The 20,086-nt window shown below is 37.5% G+C and overlaps 1 protein-coding gene across 5 annotated transcripts in view; it reads left to right on the forward strand.

The window, feature by feature from the left end:
* PKNOX1 (PBX/knotted 1 homeobox 1) overlaps window positions 1-13,210 on the forward strand; it is a 40,398-nt gene extending 27,188 nt beyond the window's left edge. For 4 of the 5 annotated variants that reach the window (XM_035315903.1, XM_035315906.1, XM_035315907.1 and 1 more), the window contains 7 exons: window positions 3,317-3,487; window positions 4,980-5,079; window positions 5,554-5,651; window positions 8,029-8,157; window positions 9,201-9,277; window positions 10,929-11,101; window positions 12,076-13,210. In XM_035315903.1, the coding sequence (XP_035171794.1) occupies window positions 3,317-3,487; window positions 4,980-5,079; window positions 5,554-5,651; window positions 8,029-8,157; window positions 9,201-9,277; window positions 10,929-11,101; window positions 12,076-12,287 (960 nt within the window). In that variant the 3' untranslated portion in view covers window positions 12,288-13,210. Of the gene's footprint in view, window positions 1-2,326; window positions 2,505-3,316; window positions 3,488-4,979; window positions 5,080-5,553; window positions 5,652-8,028; window positions 8,158-9,200; window positions 9,278-10,928; window positions 11,102-12,075 lie in introns of those variants that run through there. The other variant, XM_035315908.1, reaches the window with a different exon arrangement.
* Window positions 13,211-20,086: the final 6,876 nt, after the last annotated feature.

The raw sequence follows: 20,086 nt of genomic DNA on the forward strand, positions 1-20,086 counted from the left end.
TGATTTGTGATGGATTAGGAGCTCAAGAACTCAGGAGGTCTGTAGTCCGACTTCTTGTACAAAACAGGGTCAGCTATGAGGTCAGAACAGGTTGCATAGAGCTTTATTAAGCCTAGAAATAATGCATGTTGTGTTACATATGTTCTCACTTTTGTATTTGAACAGGACACTGCCCTTTTTGAAGACCCCTGAGTTTTTTGTTTCATTTGTGGTAAGGATTTTTGGTTCAGTAGCCTGTTCTGAAAGACTATGCTATTGTATTTTCAGTTGTGTCAGAAAAAGTTGTAGTGGTGATGAAACCAATGGATGTAATTTTGATATTCTCTCTGAGGGTACAAGCCATGTTTTTGAGTTCCTTTATCAAACATTACTTTGGTAAGGCTTCACAGACCCCTGGCCACATAGTTGGAGGCTCAAAACGGACAAGAGAGGTTATCAAAACAAAACAAATGAAAACCAAATGCCACCTGTCCCAGACTTTGTGTTCTTCCCCTGAAGACCTAAATCCCCATATAAGGATTTGCTTGGGAAGCCAGATGAACAAGGAATGGGCATATGGACATACTCTAATTGCTTTTGAAATGAGAACAGTTATTGAATGAGAAGGTTGTCAGTATACACAGGATCTTTCAGATAATCTAAACCATTTTAGAACTAAAGATGTTTCCAGGTAGGTTATATTTATATGTGAATATGCTCTTGATAGCAGTTTTACCAAGAACTGTAAATTTTTCAGTACTTTTTTCTTTCTCTGCTTAATATTTAACATTACCTTTATTTACAACAATATTGACAATATCCATGTATCTCATGTTTACTCATATATTTCTGCATTTCTTCTGCGTTTCACAGTTGAAAAGGCTGAATCAAGTGGCTTTTACAATTTCTTAGTACTGTAACAGATTCCACTCGGTAGCACTACACAGCAAAAGCATGTTTTTTGTAGAATTTGAAGCTATGCATTCTTCTTAGAAAATGAGAATGAAATATTGCTGCTGCTGTGATCTGTCTGGAGGCATTCCTTTGTTAGCTTTGTTCAGTGTGGGTGGTTCTATCAGAAGTTTTCAGTGGTTCTTTTTTCGTTTCAAGGAAAATGTGAACTTCAGGCAGCAAATGTGAATTTGCTCCACTTGTGCTGCAAGAGACAATGAGCCGTATGGCCACAGTTAGTGTAGTTGTAAATAAGTCCTGGTGACAGGCACAGTGTGTTTACAAATTTCTGTTTGCCTTTCTAACCACAGTAGCACAGCTTCCTCTAAGAGTGGTGTGGTTCTGCCTGAGTCTGCAGAAACCTGGCTATTGTTGCTTAATCCTCAGTTTATGGTTAGGTTTGACTTGAATTCAGTTTTCACATCAGATATCAACCGTCTGTTTGGAACTCTATTTAAGTTCTAAACTTTTTTTTTTTCCCCTGCAAACAAGTCCCGATACCTAACTAATACAGATACAGGTAATGATTTAAGAAAGGAGAAAAAATCTTACTAAGCAGAAGTATTTCATCACTAATACTCTCAAATATCACATGCCCAAAGTCATATTTTTGTTACCTCAGTTTCAGCCCAGCAAAGGGAAGATGAGATAGGCTAAAATAAAATCTGTTTCTGGCTAACGTGTGTTCTCCGTGTTATTCTGCCATGTGTAAATAATTTTATAATTCAAGATCTCTGAAACTATTTGGCTGTTGGAGCATTACAGGAAAATCATTAGCAATGCTAAAAGAAGCAGAATATATTTAAACATACATGACCTCTGTTTTGGGTTAAAATCTAGGAATTTGGATAGTTTAACATGATTGTGCTTAAAGGTGCTTAAACACAGGTTTAAAGGCAACCACTGAGGGCTTCTCTAGAAGGCTGCTGTTCCATATACTTCAGCACTGGGCCACCGCATGCAGGATTTCAAAGGGTTTTGGTGTCAAAGGTCGTAAGGGTTACTGGATTTTAATTGCAAGGGTTACTGGATTTTAATTTGAATTAACTGCCTCAAGTCGGCAGTTCATTTTTTTTCCTGCAGCTGGGCTTTTAAAGTTATATTTATTTATAGCCCTTAGAAGGGATAAGATTTCCTGTTTTGTTATCATTTCAGTTTTTTTCTCTAGTTTATTTTAACATACCATTTTCTTAATTGGGTGACCATCACACAGCTGGAATACCTTCTAGTGAAAAAACAGGGAAAAGGTCTGTCATAATAAAAGCTAAAGCCCTCGTGGGGGAAGGGGGGGGGAGCATACCCGAAAGTTTGCCTGCCTTGATCTCCTTCAGGTTCTTTGATTAAAGGCTACTTCAGCTCCCAGTTGGCTTCTTTAGTTAGGAATAAGTGGATGACTTAATAAGCTATCATTTCTGGTCATTGCATTCAGTGCTCTGGCCAGGTAAATGACCCTTTACATATGGCAGATTTTTCCAAATAATGCTAAAATCAAGCTCTGCACTATGTTTCAAAATTATAGTCTATTCAGATCCATAAAACTGAAGGATATTTTTCTTGGAGATCTAGCGTAGCAAGTAAATGTTGGAGATGGCACATTGCATTAAAAAAAAGGCAATTATTTTGCTGATATGTAATGTGTGTATTTGAATGTCCTGTATTTCCTACTGCATCATCAAAATTTAGACCATCTGGATTTGGCTTTAGCTTTTGATCTTCTGCCATGACCCTTACAATCACCTAAGCTATTTTTATGCAGGATGAAATACCATTAGCTGTCCAAGCTTACATGTCTTTTTCTCGCAGTAAGCATAAGTATTCCTGTCACGTATGTACCTCCTCTACTTTGGTTTCTGTTGAAACATGGATTTGTTCATTGGTTTTAGTGCTCTTTCATACATTTCAGAAACAGTCTCTTCACTTGAAAGTTCTCAAGAGATTCTACCCCAGAGTTGTCATTCATGTTTGACATGCAATCCCAAAGGAACTTCAGAGCTCTAGGATTGAAAAACTATTTTATTACTTAAAGCTTTGCTGAACAAGATGACAAATGTTTAGATCTCTTAATTGGGCTCTGTCTTTCTAATCTGACACATGTGACAGAGGCAAAGATTATACCGTAGTTATGTGTTGTATCTCCTGTATCAGGGTTTACTTAAGCAATGTAATGATACGAGTTTTGCATGCAAACACATTCCTTTCACCTTTCAGGAGCATAATGGTCAGAGCTTGACAACTCTAGTCAGCACTCAGTAATTAGTAGCTCTGCTTTAATCCGATGTTCTTTGTTACTGGAAAGTACTGTTTGCTTAAATTTCACATTGAAATAGTTTTGAAATTAAGTTATTTTCATTTTGCTTCTAACTTTTTTTCCCAATTCGCTTCCTAGATGGTAAAAGCAATCCAAGTTCTACGTATCCATCTGCTTGAGCTAGAAAAGGTTAATGAACTCTGCAAGGATTTCTGTAGTCGCTACATTGCCTGCCTGAAGACAAAAATGAACAGTGAAACTCTATTAAGTGGAGAACCTGGAAGTCCTTATTCACCTGTGCAATCTCAGGTATGTTTCAAATACTATTAAGTATATTTTTTTGCTTAGGTTTCCTTAGGAAGTTATGAATATATTAGTATTAGTTTGCAAACAAGTTCTGCAGTTTCACTTTTTAAAAATCTGTTAAGATTAGAAGAAGTTGGGTTTTTTTGTGTGCACCTGTGTGCCGCTGCCTGATGAACAAATGTGTTAAAATATACCAGAAATTAGCCACTCTTTTGTTTAAGTCAGTCTTCCATTTATGATTTGCCCTCACTACAGCAAGATGAGATATTCAGAATAGCCTGGATTTGCAGTTTTGTTGGGAAGAGATGCAAGGAAACAGAATGGACAGAGAGTGGAAAAAAACACCTTAGGAAGGTGGAAAAAAACTCCTAGGGAAGGACTCCCTAGTCTTGTCTGCTTTGCTAAAATATTGAGATGGCTGATACTTCTATAAACAGTCTGTATTCTGAAATGAATAGATAAACACAAAGCTAATCTACCAGGTATTCAGATGAATGTCTTTGCGTATCACCTGTGATAACGTTATGAACAGTACCCATATGTGTACTTGTGAATATCAGTTTATATGCCACAGACATACCAAAACACAATAACCCATTGTATTTTGTAGTACATTGAGAAACAACAGTTGTTAGGTTATGGTTAATGTTTCTGCTCTTATGTGCTGGAAAATGTGAGCCCTGCCATCCCCCTGTGTACTAGACATAGAGTCACAAGGGATGGTCCTTCTCAGATTTATGAATGACTTTGGTGCTATGTATTCTGATAAGTCTTGATGACTCTTACACTTCATTGTCTGGGCTCCTTATTTAGGTTCTTATACCTGGAAGTGTGGAAAGGAGAGCCTGGAATCAGACAAGAATCTTTTAAAAGATGGTTTTTATATGGCTGTTACAGCCTTACTTCTGTAGAGCCAGGAGGGACTGAATTTTGCATTTGGGAACAATGGAGATTTTTCATACATGTTAAGGAATGTGCAAGAGTTTGTATGGTCAGGGTTGAGAAAGAACTATCCTGAGCAGGATAAAACATATTGGGTACCTTGAATGCGTAATACGTTATTTTGGAATTGGAAGGAATTAAGGTAATAATTAAAAAGCTAAATTCTAAAGCTTTGATGCTTGTAATAAGAGCATCAAAGGTCCATTTCATCTGTCCTTTATCCCTCATGCCTTTGGAAACTTTTTCTCTTAGTATTTATATACCTCAGGATCATTTCTCTCCTAAAATTTCTCCAGATAGTTTAATGTCTTTTCTAACCGTTGCTTTCATGAGGGTTTTCAAAGATAATGATTGGTGATAATGAGAAAGTTAATGTAGGTAATGATGAACCTCTAATGAAGTCTCTTTCTCTTTGAAGCTAATCCTGTGTTTAAGCTCCAAATGTATTTTTTAGAGCCAAAATTACACAAGCATGCTTTATCTCCTTTTTTTTTAAAAAAAAAAAAAAGAAAGAAAGAAAAAGATCAACCAACTAATTGTTTTATTTTTCTAGCAAATTCCAAGTGCCATTGCAGGCACACTCAGTCCCCAAGGGATTATGGTGCCAGCATCAGCATTGCAGCAGGGAAATGTAACTATGGCAACAGTGGCAGGTATGGCACAGTAAAGAAAAACTGGCACCTTGCTCTTCATTTTGTTTTCTTTTATAGTAGTTACAAAAAATTACACAAATACTTCATAAAATGTGTTTGAATTCTAATACCTGAAAAGTTGTTGTTTTAACACAACTGAGTGCCTTAACAGTTTTTGAGTGTTGGTTTAATTTCTGTGTATGCCAGGTATGTACATGCGAGCGGAGGCTGCAGTTTAAGTACCATGTTAAGAGATTTTCTGTACAACACTACTTTAGTTAAATAATTTCAGAGACTGGCGTGTTTTACTCTCTCGTTTTGTTTTGTGGATAGAAAAAATGAGATGTGTTCTCTGCTACACTAACATAACTGCTAGAATAGAATAACTGATATGTTGTCAGACCTGTGGTATTGTCTACAGTGATGATGTGTTTCTGTGTTGAAAGAATATTTGAAGAGATTTTACTTACCTGTATATTTTTATTTTTTTTTAAGGGGGGACAGTGTATCAACCAGTCACTGTGGTCACTCCACAAGGTCAAGTAGTGACACAAGCACTGTCGCCTGGGACTATTCGGATTCAAAATTCTCAGGTGTGTTTCACAGGCTTCAGAGAATAGTTTCATGGGTCCACATACATCTCATTGTTTTCAAGAGCTTTGGTTTAAATTTGGTGCATTGTCAGTGTTATCTATGAACGCATACATAGTAACTAATGTAAAATTAACAGAAGCACTGCTATAGGATGTACAAGTTTTCTAATATGGTATAAGGTCCCAGACAGATCTCCTTTGCAACATCAAGTCATCATAGTTATTGCATGTTAAATATTTTTCTTTTTTTAACTGATGGAAGAAAATCACTTGTACATGGATTAAACAAAACCAACCACCAAAAAAAAAAAACAAACTTCTGAATTAAATAGTAGACAATTTTCCCATGATTAAAGCTTTTCTAACTGTTGAACTAGGTTTTTGGCAGGATAGATTTAAATACTGCTTTATAATGTTATGCTATTGCTTTCTTCAGAAATTTGACTTTTTAACAAGATGGCAACCACCAGTACTGTGAAACTATGTATTTCAGAATTTATGTATGTTGAGAAGCGTTTTGCCATAAAACTTTCAAAATACTGAGTTCAGGCTACAGGGCACCACCACGTTAGGCACGTTATATTACACCCTGAAAGATAAGGGCCAGCACTCCTTTATTTTTTTAGGGAGACTCTTAAGAGTTGCGTCAGGAGAGCTCAAAGAAATAACCGAGGAAAAGGAAACTTGAAAACTAGACCCTTTTGAGTTAAGGAAAACCTTGCTAGCTTTCTCTTGGAGCAGAAGGTGTTAAATCAGAGCTTCCAGGCATGTGGAGATGATTAAAAACGTGAATGAGGAGCTATCCTCTCCACAGCAAGAAGTCTGTTGGTAATCACAGACTTACTGTTGTCTTTTCTTCCTTCTTCTCAAAAAATATGCTTAAAATACTCCCTATCTTGTTCTTATTGGTAGTAACAAGTATATATTTACCCATTTTTTTTGCCCTAGAATACATGCAGTTCTGTCCTCAGATACCTTTCAGAAATGTGTTTGAAATTACTTTCCTAGTAAACACTGAAGTGTTTGTGAAGAAAAATGCCTCTTTATTTCCAACTCAGCTTCTTTTTTTTCTCCTGGAGGTTTAAAAAAAAAAAAAAGTGCACAAATAATAAAAACAAACACAGCATAGGTTTGCACTTCTATGTGGATCTGTGGCTTCTCTCTCTCTGTGTTAGCTAGAATCTCCAAACCCACCCATATGTAACTTTGGGCTTGTATGCCTTCTCGCCCACAGGAAATACTTCCTGAAATTCTTCTTCACTTTTCCACAGTGCTGTGCATGTAGACAAGAAATAACAGGAGGGCCTTATTGAAAGTTCATTATAAAGCCTCCATATGCAGACAGATTATTTAGAAAGTAAAGCATTACTTTGCAAATAAAAGTATGTTCCAAATATGCATTTGTTGTAATTGGATAACTTAAGTTTTAAATGTCATTTCCGAGCTAGGTTTGTTTCATACAGGATGTAGACATAATGACTGGCCTGAAGAAATTGTTCCTTGTTGTTTGGAAAACCTGATTTAGAATGATATGAGTTATAATTGTCTGAAATAGAATATAAATTGCATATGAGATTTGTGTTTCTCATATCTGCCTAAGCACTTAAGAACATATACCCTCGTGTTCGGATAACCAATAGGCAAAGAATTTGATATATCCATAGAAAGCAAAAAAAGAAAGCAAAACTATGAAACTTTACAGCGCTCCTACTGTTTTCCTAAAGTGAATTAAGAGTTTTAAAGTAGCTGGAACCTTTTCCCCTTGTTAGTCTTCCACATTTATCTTCTTACTCCTTGAGAATTAGATTCATTTATTTAGCAGGACCTTAAGCACCTTTGTTTGCAACTCAGGTGTTATAATTAATTTTACTTTAGCCCTTAGCTTAAGTCGTAAATCTTTATTATTTTACAGCCTCCGTAGTTGCTTATGCTTGCACATGGTGAGTATATTCAGCATTACATTTTTCAGGTGCTCTTCATTTGTGCAAATGACTTGGCAGGGTGAAAAGTCAATCAAGACTCTAATGTAGCACAAATCAATACAGAGGATCATTAACCTGACATCTAGCGCATGGGTGGGCTTTATTCTTAATTACAGCAAATAATTGGCTCTTGCCACAGGATCACGTACACATCCCGATAACAGTTGTAGTTCTTAAAACAGAAAAGTTACAGAAAATGTGAAAACTATAGAAACCTGATACATCATTTTCCCTGGATAAAGACATTTTGGAGCTTTTAAAACTTCTGAATAATAAGTATGCCTAAAGCCCAATTTCTTTTCACTCCTTATCTAAATGACTTATTCACATACTGATACAAAATACTGCTATTACTATGCTAACTTTTCTTATTCCTTTTTAAATTGTATATGCAGCTTCAGTTGCAATTAAATCAAGATCTAGGCATCTTGCATCAAGATGATGGCTCATCAAAAAATAAAAGAGGAGTTCTTCCCAAGCACGCTACAAATGTGATGAGATCTTGGCTTTTTCAGCACATAGGGGTAAGGACTGAACATGATGGTGGGTTTTTATGTAACTCTTTTTATGTGGCCTCTTGTGATTTTGCTTCGTAAGAAAGGTGAATTTATTGGTGTTGTTTGCATAATCCCAGTTCAGTTTTTCCTGAAGTCATTCGGAGTAGTTCCACAGAGCCTAATGTCAGTTGATTTTATTATTATTTTAATCAGTATGTTACATTTGTACCCTGTGAGCTCAAATGTTTTTAAAAGTGATCTTTCTTCATTTCATTGTGTGGAGAACTTAATGCTCTTGACACCCTGGTCCATAGCACAAGGAAAAATATTTCCATCAGTGGCTGTGGTTTTGTGTTTTGTTTGTTTGTTTTGTTGCTGCTGCTGTTCTTTTGTTTCTGGAGGAGAATTTCAAGTTTTCTGGCTCTTTCTCCTTTTCAACAGCCCTTCCAATATGTACCAAGTGTGTTGCTATCTACTTGTGCATACAGTAGAATGTCTTTTTTTTTTGGTATAAATATTTATCCTCAAAGGATAAACAGCTCAAGTTATATTCCAGTGTTTCATGGTTGGTATTTTCAGTCTTTAAAACTATTTCAAACAGAAATTGAAACAGGGAAAGTTCACGTACGTTTCTTAAGTTATCTACACGATTTTTGCCCATTGAGTTAATAGAAGCTTATTTTAACGAGAAAGGCTTGTCAGTACTCTCATATGACATTGCCTTTAGACTGCATAACTAATTGGATCATATCACATGCTTGTTGCCCAGAGATCACATTGTTGATTAAAGGTTGTCATCCATCAGAATCTTTTTCTTCTGACTTAGACATCAACAGTCTGATGGTATGATATATTCTTTCAAGGGTAAAAACAGTTTTGTGTAGTAAAGCCCATTTTGTTAAATGATTTTTATCTATAAAAGTTTGTGAGGTTTCTTAAGGTTGTTGACAATGAATGAGATAGCTTTAGTCTAGCCGCTTTAGTCAGTTGTAATATTGGAGTCCTTATTTTTGATGGGGAAATAAAACAAAAAGCGATGCTTTTTTTTTTCCTCTTTTTGTCCTGTTTAGCATCCGTATCCAACAGAGGATGAGAAGAAACAGATTGCAGCACAAACAAATCTGACACTACTCCAGGTTAACAACTGGTAAGAGCAAAAACTCTTCCTTAATGTCAGTTGTTGTCTCCACATCCTTGCAAGACAGAAATACTTAAGAGTATGACTTAAACATTGGGGTTTGTTGTTCTGTGCTACGTATATATGTAAAGACTAATATGTATATAAAAATACAGGAATTATGTATTGATACACAGGCACCTTATTTTTTTTTTTTATCATAAGGTAAAAATAATGCTTGTGCCACTAAAGTCACGTAAGGACTTGAGAAAACTTTGCAACGTTAAGAATTGTGTTCTGTTCTGCTGCTGAAAGAGATGAAAGTACTCACATCTCTTCGGCAAGTAACGAATTTCAGTTTTAAAGGGATGTGGTGACTTGAGGTTCTGAAAAGTGTTCCTGGTAATTATGGCTGCATATTTTAAAGCTATTACTGTCAACAGATCTTCATTCTGCTCTTATATCAAATGATGCTATCCCCTAAACAGTGATGACCCAATGGAAAGTGTCAACTGCTATCTCAGCTACTCTATTTCATGGCTCAATATGCTCTAGTATGTCTTGAGTGCCTTACAGGTTTAAGATAACATGCCTGTCCTTGCAGAAGAGGAGTGAGGTTGCCAACATGCATCCTGTTCTGCTTATGGTGTTGGTTCCTAAAATCAGTGCAGCAAAGTCCAAGAGGGATCTTCCTCAGGTTTCAGAGATGATGCTGGCTGCATGACTGCAGAGGGGTTCAGTGGGGAAATACAAGCTAGTGGCAGTGCAATGGCTCCAGAAGTGGATCCATGTAACTGTGTCTGCATGGCTTAGTAGTAATGGAGCTCTGGGCTAAAGTCTCTGCAAAGCATTGCGGTCGCTATGGGGACCTGCCAGCTGCATTCTGCTTCCTTCCACTGCAGGTAAAGACGGGTCCTCGATCTGTTTAATCAGACTTAGCAGGGAATGCTATCCTCAGTCACAGCTCCTTCTTGCCACAGCTACCTACAGTGAAATTAATTTGCTTAACTGCTAGTAGCCAAGTGAAATGCGGATTAAATATTGTCTTGTTCACTAGCGGGAAGGGGAACAAGTGATAATTAGCATGCTGGAGTGAACAAGTGGAAATCAGGGAATGAAAAGGAATTGGATAAGATCTGAAAAATGTGTTTAGTATTGCCTCCTGGATCAGGAACCAGGCCTGGGAAAGCCAGTGAGCCTATAAAATAATTAAGTCTGGAGCTCAGAGAAGTAAATGAAAACAGACCAAACAAACTAGGTTAGAATGGGGATAGATATTAAGTGAACCCTAATGAGAGGAGTATCAGCTTTCTGAATTGTGCTGTCAGCAACTTTTCTGGTGCTTAGCTTTTAATAAGATCTTGAAACGTACGTCTGTCATGCTGTCTGGAGAATTTCCGTATCTGAGGTCTGGGGGAAAATGCTGCTAGCAGCAAAATGACAGAACTACTTGCTTAGCTAGTTTGCTAATATTGAACAATGCCAGTGCTCTAGGAGTTCTAGTTTTACATGCTAAAAAGAATGTCAAGTGAAGCTGGGAGGGAGAATTGACACTCTGCAGTTTTCATACTTCTGATTTTTTTATATTTTTATTTTTTCTCTACTTCATATTTTGTGAATCCGAGATAGAGAGAACATTCACTGCCTTCAGGTTATAAGTACTTCATACTTTTGTGTTTAGGTTTATCAATGCTAGAAGGCGAATTCTTCAGCCAATGCTGGATTCCAGTTGTTCTGAAACTCCAAAAACAAAGAAGAAAACAGCTCAGAACAGACCAGTTCAGAGGTTCTGGCCTGACTCCATTGCCTCAGGAGTTGCTCAGCAGCAATCTAATGAGCTCACAATGTCAGATGGTAAGGAGAACTGGCAAAAACACAGATAATAGAGTTAATTCCTCTGTACCAGGGAAATGAAGGGGTTGATACATCTGGCAGGTGAACTTCTTGATATTTCAGCATGACTATGTTTTTAATCTGGAAAAGTATAGCAAAAATGTGTTCTTTTTTCCATCCTTTTTTCTGGGTTTGGGGTGTATTTTATTAGAATCTATGTTGTGAGACCGTTGCTTTTATTTCAAAAGTTACGAAATGACAGAGTGAAGGTTAGATGTGCAAGTAAGTTCTCTCGGTATGTGTTAGGTACATCGCTAGCATTCTGCTTGACTAGCAGTACTGGACTACTCTTTCAGCTTTGTGACTCCCCATACTGTTCGCATTCCTTTCACTATTGCTAGAGGGGCTGGGCATCTGCAGTTCTATATATGCCTCATGTGTTTCAAGTTGAGCATTGGGAAGCAGAGAAATATAATAGTTTCCAAAGAATTTGACTGAAGTAACTTCCCTAGCATCAGATCAAACAAATGCTTCTCTTTCTTAAATTGAATCTAACTGCTTTAATCTCAGGACCATCCTTTCTTTCCTGCAGCCTGCTGCTTCATTTGTTACAATCTTGTAGCAGCTTTTCCCACAGCCTCTGCTGAATCTGACAACAGCTTTATCCATTTAAGTCACCTTGGATCTCTATGAACACTCCCACTTTTCTGCATTTAATTAATCTGGAATACTCTGCAGAAATGATCTTGTGATAACTGGACTGGAGAATTCCTGTAATGAGTGTCCAGAACGCAGCTACCTTTAAGATTCTTGGCCAACTTAATTCTGGCATTTCCTAACATTTAAGTGTAAAACAATCTGTTTAGCTTTTATTCTAATTTTGTTCTTTAGCTTTTCTTCCTGTCGATTAGAAACAAGATCTGTTACATATAAAGATATATAACTTAAACTGAAAAATGAAGAAAGATGCTAAAATTCTGATTGTGCTTCTCCAGGTGCTGTTGTAACAATTACAGCTCCAGTCAACATGAATGTAGACAGTCTCCAGTCCTTGTCATCTGATGGTGCTACTTTGGCTGTTCAGCAAGTTATGATGGCAGGGCAAAGTGAGGATGAGTCTGTAGACAGCGGTGAAGATGATGGAGGAGATCTCTCAACGACAAATATCAGTGGGCTGGTTTTGGATAACAGCGATTCTCTGCAGTAGGAAGCAAGAGAGTGTGACAAAACGTTTAGGAAAAAGAATGGACTGACTGACTGTTTTTATAGTTTGCACAGCAAACATTTTACACAAGTTTTATTTCTAATATGTTTTATATGTAGATATAGAAGGGTGCACTTTTTTGTATTTCATAGTAAGCTTAAAGAGTGTTTTTGCAGGTGCAGCAACTTCTTTCAAATGTGTTTTTCATTTCTTTTCTTATTTCAGAAAATTATATCTAATAATATAAAGAACCACGTAAGCACCCCTTTATTCTCTGAATTGGAAGTGCTGCAGTTTCTAAAGAATTATGCAGTTTCAATTAGTGCTGTTATTTAACACAGCTCTCGATGGGCAGGTGATGTAAATTTAAAGCATGTGACACTAGTGTGTGGAAATTGATCATTAAGTTTGACGCGTATATTTGAAAGATGCTTCTGCACCTTAAAAACTGCTAGTCTGAGGTGGACAGCAACACACACAAAAAGAAAATGGTGATGTGTGATTCGGTAGCGAATGTATGGCAACTTAAATAAGTTTAGTTTCTCTCATAGTCCGTGAGCCTGTTTATCATTTGCTATAAAAACTCCTATTTTTACCTTGCCGGGATTATTGGATAAAAAATATTTTTATAAATTCATTAGGAATTGGGATGACGACTGTATTACGCAGGAGGGAAAAAAAAAAAAGAATTTCCAGAGGGGAAAAATAAATGTTTAGTATTCCTATTTGGAAGGTCTGAAAACTGACCAAATTTAATAAACAAGCCTATACTAGCGTTCTATGATTCTCAGCTATCCCACAGTGATATAGTATATTTGATAATAGCATAAGAAGGGCCCACTGTTTGATGGGATTTTGATATTGTCAAACATTGATTTATATTATGTGTAAACTAATATTCAAATTACATTAACTCTGTATCTAGACTTGTATCTGAAGATATTTGCTAAATGAGTATTCAGGTAAGTAAATTGAAATGCCTACGACACTTCCAGTTATTAGAGAAATTTAAGAGTTTATAGTTTGTACATCTGATTCTGAAAAGTGAAAAGATATGTTCTATACAGTCCTGAATTCTGCTATCGCTATTTCATTGCATTTGAAATATATTCCCCCAGTACAAAAATAAGTATAATTTACGAATTTCTGTAAAAGTTTTTCAAATCTGAAGGTCACTACCAGAATATACAGCAGGCTTTGTTAGAGTAGAAAATCCTTTTGTCATTTAAAATCTAAGAGCTAATGATGAAAACATTTTTATAGTAACAGTCCTCTTATTTTTTCCCCCAAAGTTTGGAGTCTTTCCGTTCATCCATTAACGCTCACCCTTGGAACTTCATATTTCCCATTGTTGAGTACAAGTAACAGATGCCAGGAGTCTTCACAGTAATGATCAATGTCCCCTTTTCCCCCGTCCCTTTGTCCCTGTGTCAGATTAGATCAAAACTGGAAATCTCTTCTTCTTTAGATCAAATCTAGTTGCATTTCTAACACAACAGGGAAAAAGATGTTGGCTTATGGAAGCTTTAGGCATTGTATTTGAGCAGAACTCTCTAGCAGATGCAAATATTTAACTGAATACTTAAATTTCTGTTTCACAAAATACTCAGGCATATGCTTAGGTCCCATTGATTTCAGTGGGATTTTAAAGCATGTACTTTTTTATATGCTTAAATGCTTGAAAGGAGGTCTTTAAAGACTATCTTACAGGTCATGTTTCAGTTGGTATGAAGAAAAACTTCAGAAAGAAATGTCTGTAACACTGGTACGCATACAAGGAGAATGATACTAGTTCTAAGCGACTGGTGGCTGTTTTGAACAATTGGGCTTTACTCTTCACTAGTGATGTTTCTGCAATAGCTTTCATTTATTCATGACTGAGGATTTTGCTTCCTAGTTCAAAGACTGTAATGATCTGTTCCTGCTAGAGTAATAATTTCTAAAGAATTTTTGTTCTTCAAAGTTCTCTACTTTGCCACTAATGTGACATGTTTGTAAAGAGCATTACTTGAAAATGACTCATGTAAGATTTAATTAGGAAGACTCTGACAAAGCATAATTATCCCAAAAGCTACTGTCAAATCCAGTTCAACCCAAAAATATTTTTAAAAGAAAGCTATCTTGTACAGATCATGCTCCTCTGGAAACATTTGACCTACTGCTCCTACAAAGGATACCTAAGATGACTAGAATTGAGAGACATTTTTTTTTTTTTTTTTTTAAGACTACAAGTACTTCATCACCCTCACAATTTCCATTATGTAATTGGCTATGCTTTTTGATTTCCTTGGGGGAATTATTCAGTTACCCTTTCTCACAGTTAATAGTGTGCTAATTTTTGTATCTTGTAGGCAGCTGAGTAATGACTTCTTGGTATGTACAGGGCTATGGTCAAATCTGCCTATGCTGGAAGAACGAGTCATTTCTCACTGCCTCCTTTCCCTCCCTGACAAGTTATCACTGCACAACAGCAGCACTTTCCCCACCGGCTTCAAGGTACACAAGGAAATGGCTCAGCGGCAGATCTAGGAGGGGAGCAAGTAGCCAGACCAAAGGGAAGCATGAACTAAACGGGGGTTTAGATCATGTGGCAATGGCCCCCACTTTAAGACTAGCAGAGCTGACCTACGTTTAAAATAGAAAAAGGTATTAAAAGAACTTAACTGTATGGCTGCCTGGAGTACATACAGTTGATCTGCCATCTAGAACTCAGAAACAGGCATCAGGGTCTGCAAACTTCTGAAAGCTTATTTTTTTCAGGAAGAAAACATTACCTGGTTAGCTTCTTCATTCCCTCTCCCCACCCGCACATTTTACCAGAAGCTACGTGCTGAGACATTTGTGACCTTGTCTTTAGCTGGTTGGCAAATACCTGGAAAGTGAAGCTGACGGAAGCTGCTATGAAAGGGAGAATATGGAGTAGTTCTACTGACAACTTAGAAACACAAATGTGGTCAAGTCAGTTATTAAAATTGGAAAAGGGTTACAGATATAATCCAAGAGATTACTAAACATAAGGAACTCAAACCCTGTCTTTTAAGTCGGTGAGAGTAGGGGGTATGAGCTGCCTAGACACGCAGCTTTCTTTTCACAATTTAGAAGAAAATGTGCTTCCTTTTTTTGCTGTGTAAGAAAGACTGCTGGTTTAAACAAAGCATCGCTATTCTGTGGTAGTTGGAAAAAAAAAAGTTTACATTAGACAGTTCTGTACAAAGTCTTCATAGGGAACCTAACATTAAACCCATGTATAATTGCCCCCCAGCCCCAATTAAAGTTGTATTGGTAGGCAACAGAAGAGCTAATTTGGCTTTAAAATTACTACAATTCTTATGCAAACATAATTATAGAAACTTTTTATTTTTTTCCCAAAGTAATCTAGAACATTAACCCAAAACAGAGTTTTCAGTCCACTTTTCCCAAGACTTTTGTGACAAGCAAGCTTATTTCCCATTATTTTTTAACTTTAGAAACAGCTTTATTTAGTAAATCAACTCCAAATTGGTCAGTGTGTATTTTTAAATGACTGTTCAAAAAAAAAAAGTTGGAAGACAATTGATAGGCATGGCTCTGGCTCTGCAGAGACTTTCCTAGATCTGGATATTGGGTCAAAGTGGAGACCAGCTGACCTCAGGGAAACTCTGTAAGGGCTGCATGTTGGGCTGCATTTACCTGCAAAAGAATTGCTTCCCTCTTCTGGTCCCTGATCATGATTAGGAACCTCTTGGAGAGCCCTTCAGCTTTCTTCTACCTGCATGCCTAGGTTTTCTTCCAGAGGAAACCAGAATGTGGGTGAAGGGATTAGAAGGAAAGAACTTCTTGTGGTCCTGTGGTGCACAACACATCGCTTTGATGTCAAAACATGGCCAGAAGACAGACCCACACTGAAGGATTAGAGTTCCCAGTTCCTCTGTTCTAAAAGTAGCTTCAGGTTTATGGGTCTTCTTCTGGAGCATGGCTACAGAGACTTGCTGCGTGAATAATAAATCTATTTGTTTCTCTAATCACGTGGGGAAAAAGAATTAGAAGGCAGTTCAGCTTCCTGACTATGAACTTGACAGCCCCAAAGGGTGAAACAGTCTTTCCAAGGGATGATAGCTTCATAAAACTGTTAGACTTGCAGCAGCAGTTACAAAGAAAATAATGTATTTTGAAAAAACTGAAACACATGCATTTAACTGTAATTAAAGTTGATTTAAGATTTATTTTCTGAAGCTGAATTGTCCTGAGGAAAAAAAAAAAATGAATAAGCATTTGTCTATGCAAGACACGAATGTCAGAAACGTTGTGTGAATCTCCCATTTTTAGGTGCTATATCGTTGTTGTCTTTCTGGCTTCTGTTACTTTGACTAATCTTTTAAACCTTTTCAGCCTTATATTCAGCTTGGTTTTCAGAGTTGAATAGGCGAGAAATGTAGTTTTGGAATCCTGTTGGAAATGTAACTGAACTTCGTTCCCTCATGAAAACCTTGCATGTTAAACAATTACCTGAAATGTTTTGGTTTCTTAAGAATAAATTCAGACTGTCACCACCTCCTAAAACCAGAGCATGTCCGTGACAATGCAAGTTTAATTGTAACGTCAAATCATCAGCCGTGGGCTGAGTACTCTCAGCCTCTTTACTGTTCAGGGTAGCTGGATCGTAAAGCTGGCTGGTTTTGCCAGACTCCCCCTGGTGCGGATTCCACACGCGCCCCTCCTTGGCTGGCTGAGCTCTTTCAATTGGTTCTGGGTTGTTTCATTTTAAGTCCTAAAGTAACTCGATCATCCAGTGTAACGTGTAGTGAAATTGGCACTAATGTGCTCTCAAGTGGTTGCCCAAATCATGTTATTTGTTCATTCTTGTCACCTGGAAATACAAAATGTTCTTTTTTTTCCTGTGACTCAGTTATTTAGGACCTGCTGAGTGATCACAGCTGTTTTTTGCCAGCGAAAAGCAATGTGCGAGAAAGCAGTGAAATGCCTTACCAACTTTGTAGACTACTATAAAGATCCTTGCCTTGTGTTAGTCGAATCCATCTTTTTCAGATTGTGACAGAAGTGGCCCATAGATGTGCCAGTGGGTTGGCAACGTTTGGTCTATACGATGGACAATCTTTCAAATGTAAACCTGTAACTTTTTTTTAGCCCTGGTTTAAGAGACTTTTGAAGCAACCAATCTATCGAAGGATAAAATTAAAAATCAGGATGTGCTTCATGGATGACTTATTTTTACACTACGGTTCTCTGTGAACTGGAAAAGCACATTTTTAAAGCGAAGCATTCGCATTACTTTAGCAGTATTGTTTGGCTGAAAGACACGGTTTTGAGAAATCTTGAGCTAAGTTTCAAACTATTTAACCAGTTTTTGGCCAGGGGCAGTCAGTCTTGGGCCTTTTTGTTTGTTTGGGTTTTCTTGTTTATGCAAATGAAGAAAAATGTTTACTAGTCCTTAACAGTACGGGGATTTTTATTATGTTTTTGTAACGCAGGAGCAGCTTTGATGAAAGAAAGAATTAGCAGGTAAATAGTCCATACTGTGTGTGACTTTGGGGTTTCTTTTTGTTGTTGTTTCAAAACTGTTAATTAAAATGGCATGGACATCAAACTTCCAATAATGGTTCCAAGCATATGTGGTATATATACTTATTTGAAAAGAATTCTCTGGTACGAGCCCCATGTGCTGACTTGTTTAGCTGGGTAGACTGTAACGCCTTCCTGAAACGATGTCCTGCTAGGTCAGGAATCGTCAGGAAGGGAGCAGCAGCCTAATGATAGATAAGATAGCACCTCCTCTCTAGCAAGAAACTCAAACTCACTCGCTGTGCACGTCTTAGCAAAGATGAAGACAGACAACCTCCCTCACGTGGCTGTGCCTTGCTTGGCAGCCACGTCCCCTTGAGTGGCAGCAGGACGGAGGTCATGGCAGTGTGTGGGCACCTTGTAAGATTCCTGGGAATCTCATGGGCCACATCAAAACTGCTCAGGTGACCAGGCCGGGGCCTTCATCTGCTTCATGACCAGCTGCACAACAGATGTCTTCCTGCACTGAAGAGCATGCAATTGTAGGCATAATTGACTGTTTTCAAGGAAAATGGTCTTTTTGCACCTATCTACTTATTCCAGAATACGACCCCAAGGTGTTTGGGATTATATTTTGTTCCTGAATTGTTAATCTGTGATTAACTGCGTAGTATGGGTGCCTGCGAGTAGCATAACTCTCCATAATACGATTGGAAATAGTTTTAACTCCACTCCTCCCAGGGAGCAAATTCTTCCTTATAGAGAATAAAACAAAACCAAAAACACTCAAGAGGAGATACTTGCACCTGGATTGCAGCCAGAAGAACATGTTTCTAGTCTGTTGATCTCAAATTCCCCTGCCAGATGAAGGCGTGACAGGGATTGGAAGCATAATCATAAGTAGCTGATTAGCGTGTTTGCATTTGTGGAGCACCTGTTTACAAAATGCTAATCCTTTATTATCCAACTTAGGGCTGTTTCTAAATGCCCCTCTCTGTAGAAAACCAGAGCAGTATCTTCAATGCCAAAAAGAAGGAAAATAAATCAAACGTGCACTGTAAAATGAGGATACTGCAAAAAGTACCAGAGAAGGCCGGGATCCATGCATTAAGTATTCAAAATCGAGATTGAAATTTGTGCATCTTCAGAGTGCTCAAGGTATGCAGCATTATGCCTGTGCTCTATTTAAAATAATAATTAAAAAAAAAAAATACAATGAAACTCCACCATTTCACCACCCTACTAAATTCTAAGGGCAATGCGCCCTTCCTAGGTCAGGCATGGCTTGTTGTCCTGATGCAACTAAGACGTGATTTAAAGCTTATGGAAGAAATTGGGGGGAAAAAACTCATGGATATTTATCTTCTCTGTTGGTCTTCCAACTTTTGTGTCACCACCAGCACAAGGCAGAAGGTTCAGCCTGATGGCCTTCTCCTGGCCAGTATTCCTAGCATGCTTTTTTTGCTAAATATATCACTGTACCCTACAGACTGATGCATATACTAAATGTAAATGTTGTAATAAAATTGAATTCAGAGACAATTTTTGTTAAGATCCAAACATTTTTAAGACTAGATTTTCAATAGTAATGAAAAAATACAGATCATACTTAAGAAATCACAGATTCACTTATATGCTGTTTTTTTCTGTGCCCCTCAAACTTTCCTGTGCCTTCCTCTCCCTGCAGCCTTTCACTGTGAGCTGCTAACTTCAGAGACTCTCCTAGATGTTTTAATGTCCATCGAGTTATGTTATACATTTCTGCAAAGCTCAGTTTGGAAGTTTGTTTCATCATTAAGATTTAGGCCACTTTTAATTTCAGGCAAGGGGACTTAATTATATGATTCCATAAACAACATTGATTAGAGTTCTGGTTGCTTTTTCAAAGATGTGGATGAGTAAGATCCAAATTGAGGCCAGAAAGAAAATTTCTAGAGGGTATTCTGCTACTGGTGCCTCACTGAATTTTTGTATGGGAACAAGAGTGTTTGGCCACAAATCTGGTGGCCTTCTACAGTGGGATTACAGCACTGGATAGGGGAAGAGCAACTGACACCATCTACCTGGACTTGGGCAAAGTATTTGACACCATCCAACATGATGGCCTTGTCTCTATATTGCAGACATGGATTTGACAGACACTGGTTAGGGAATCATGCTTTACGTTATTTACAAAATGGTAAATCATGCACATCTTTAAAGAAATTACCCAATAAATGATTGCAAAAAAATCAAATTTTGAATTCCAGAAATAAAATATATGCTGTATCGAGTGCATATTGGGTTTACCCTGAAACCTGGGC

The sequence above is a fragment of the Oxyura jamaicensis genome, chromosome 1 (assembly GCF_011077185.1).
Source record: "Oxyura jamaicensis isolate SHBP4307 breed ruddy duck chromosome 1, BPBGC_Ojam_1.0, whole genome shotgun sequence".
Lineage (NCBI taxonomy): Eukaryota > Metazoa > Chordata > Aves > Anseriformes > Anatidae > Oxyura > Oxyura jamaicensis.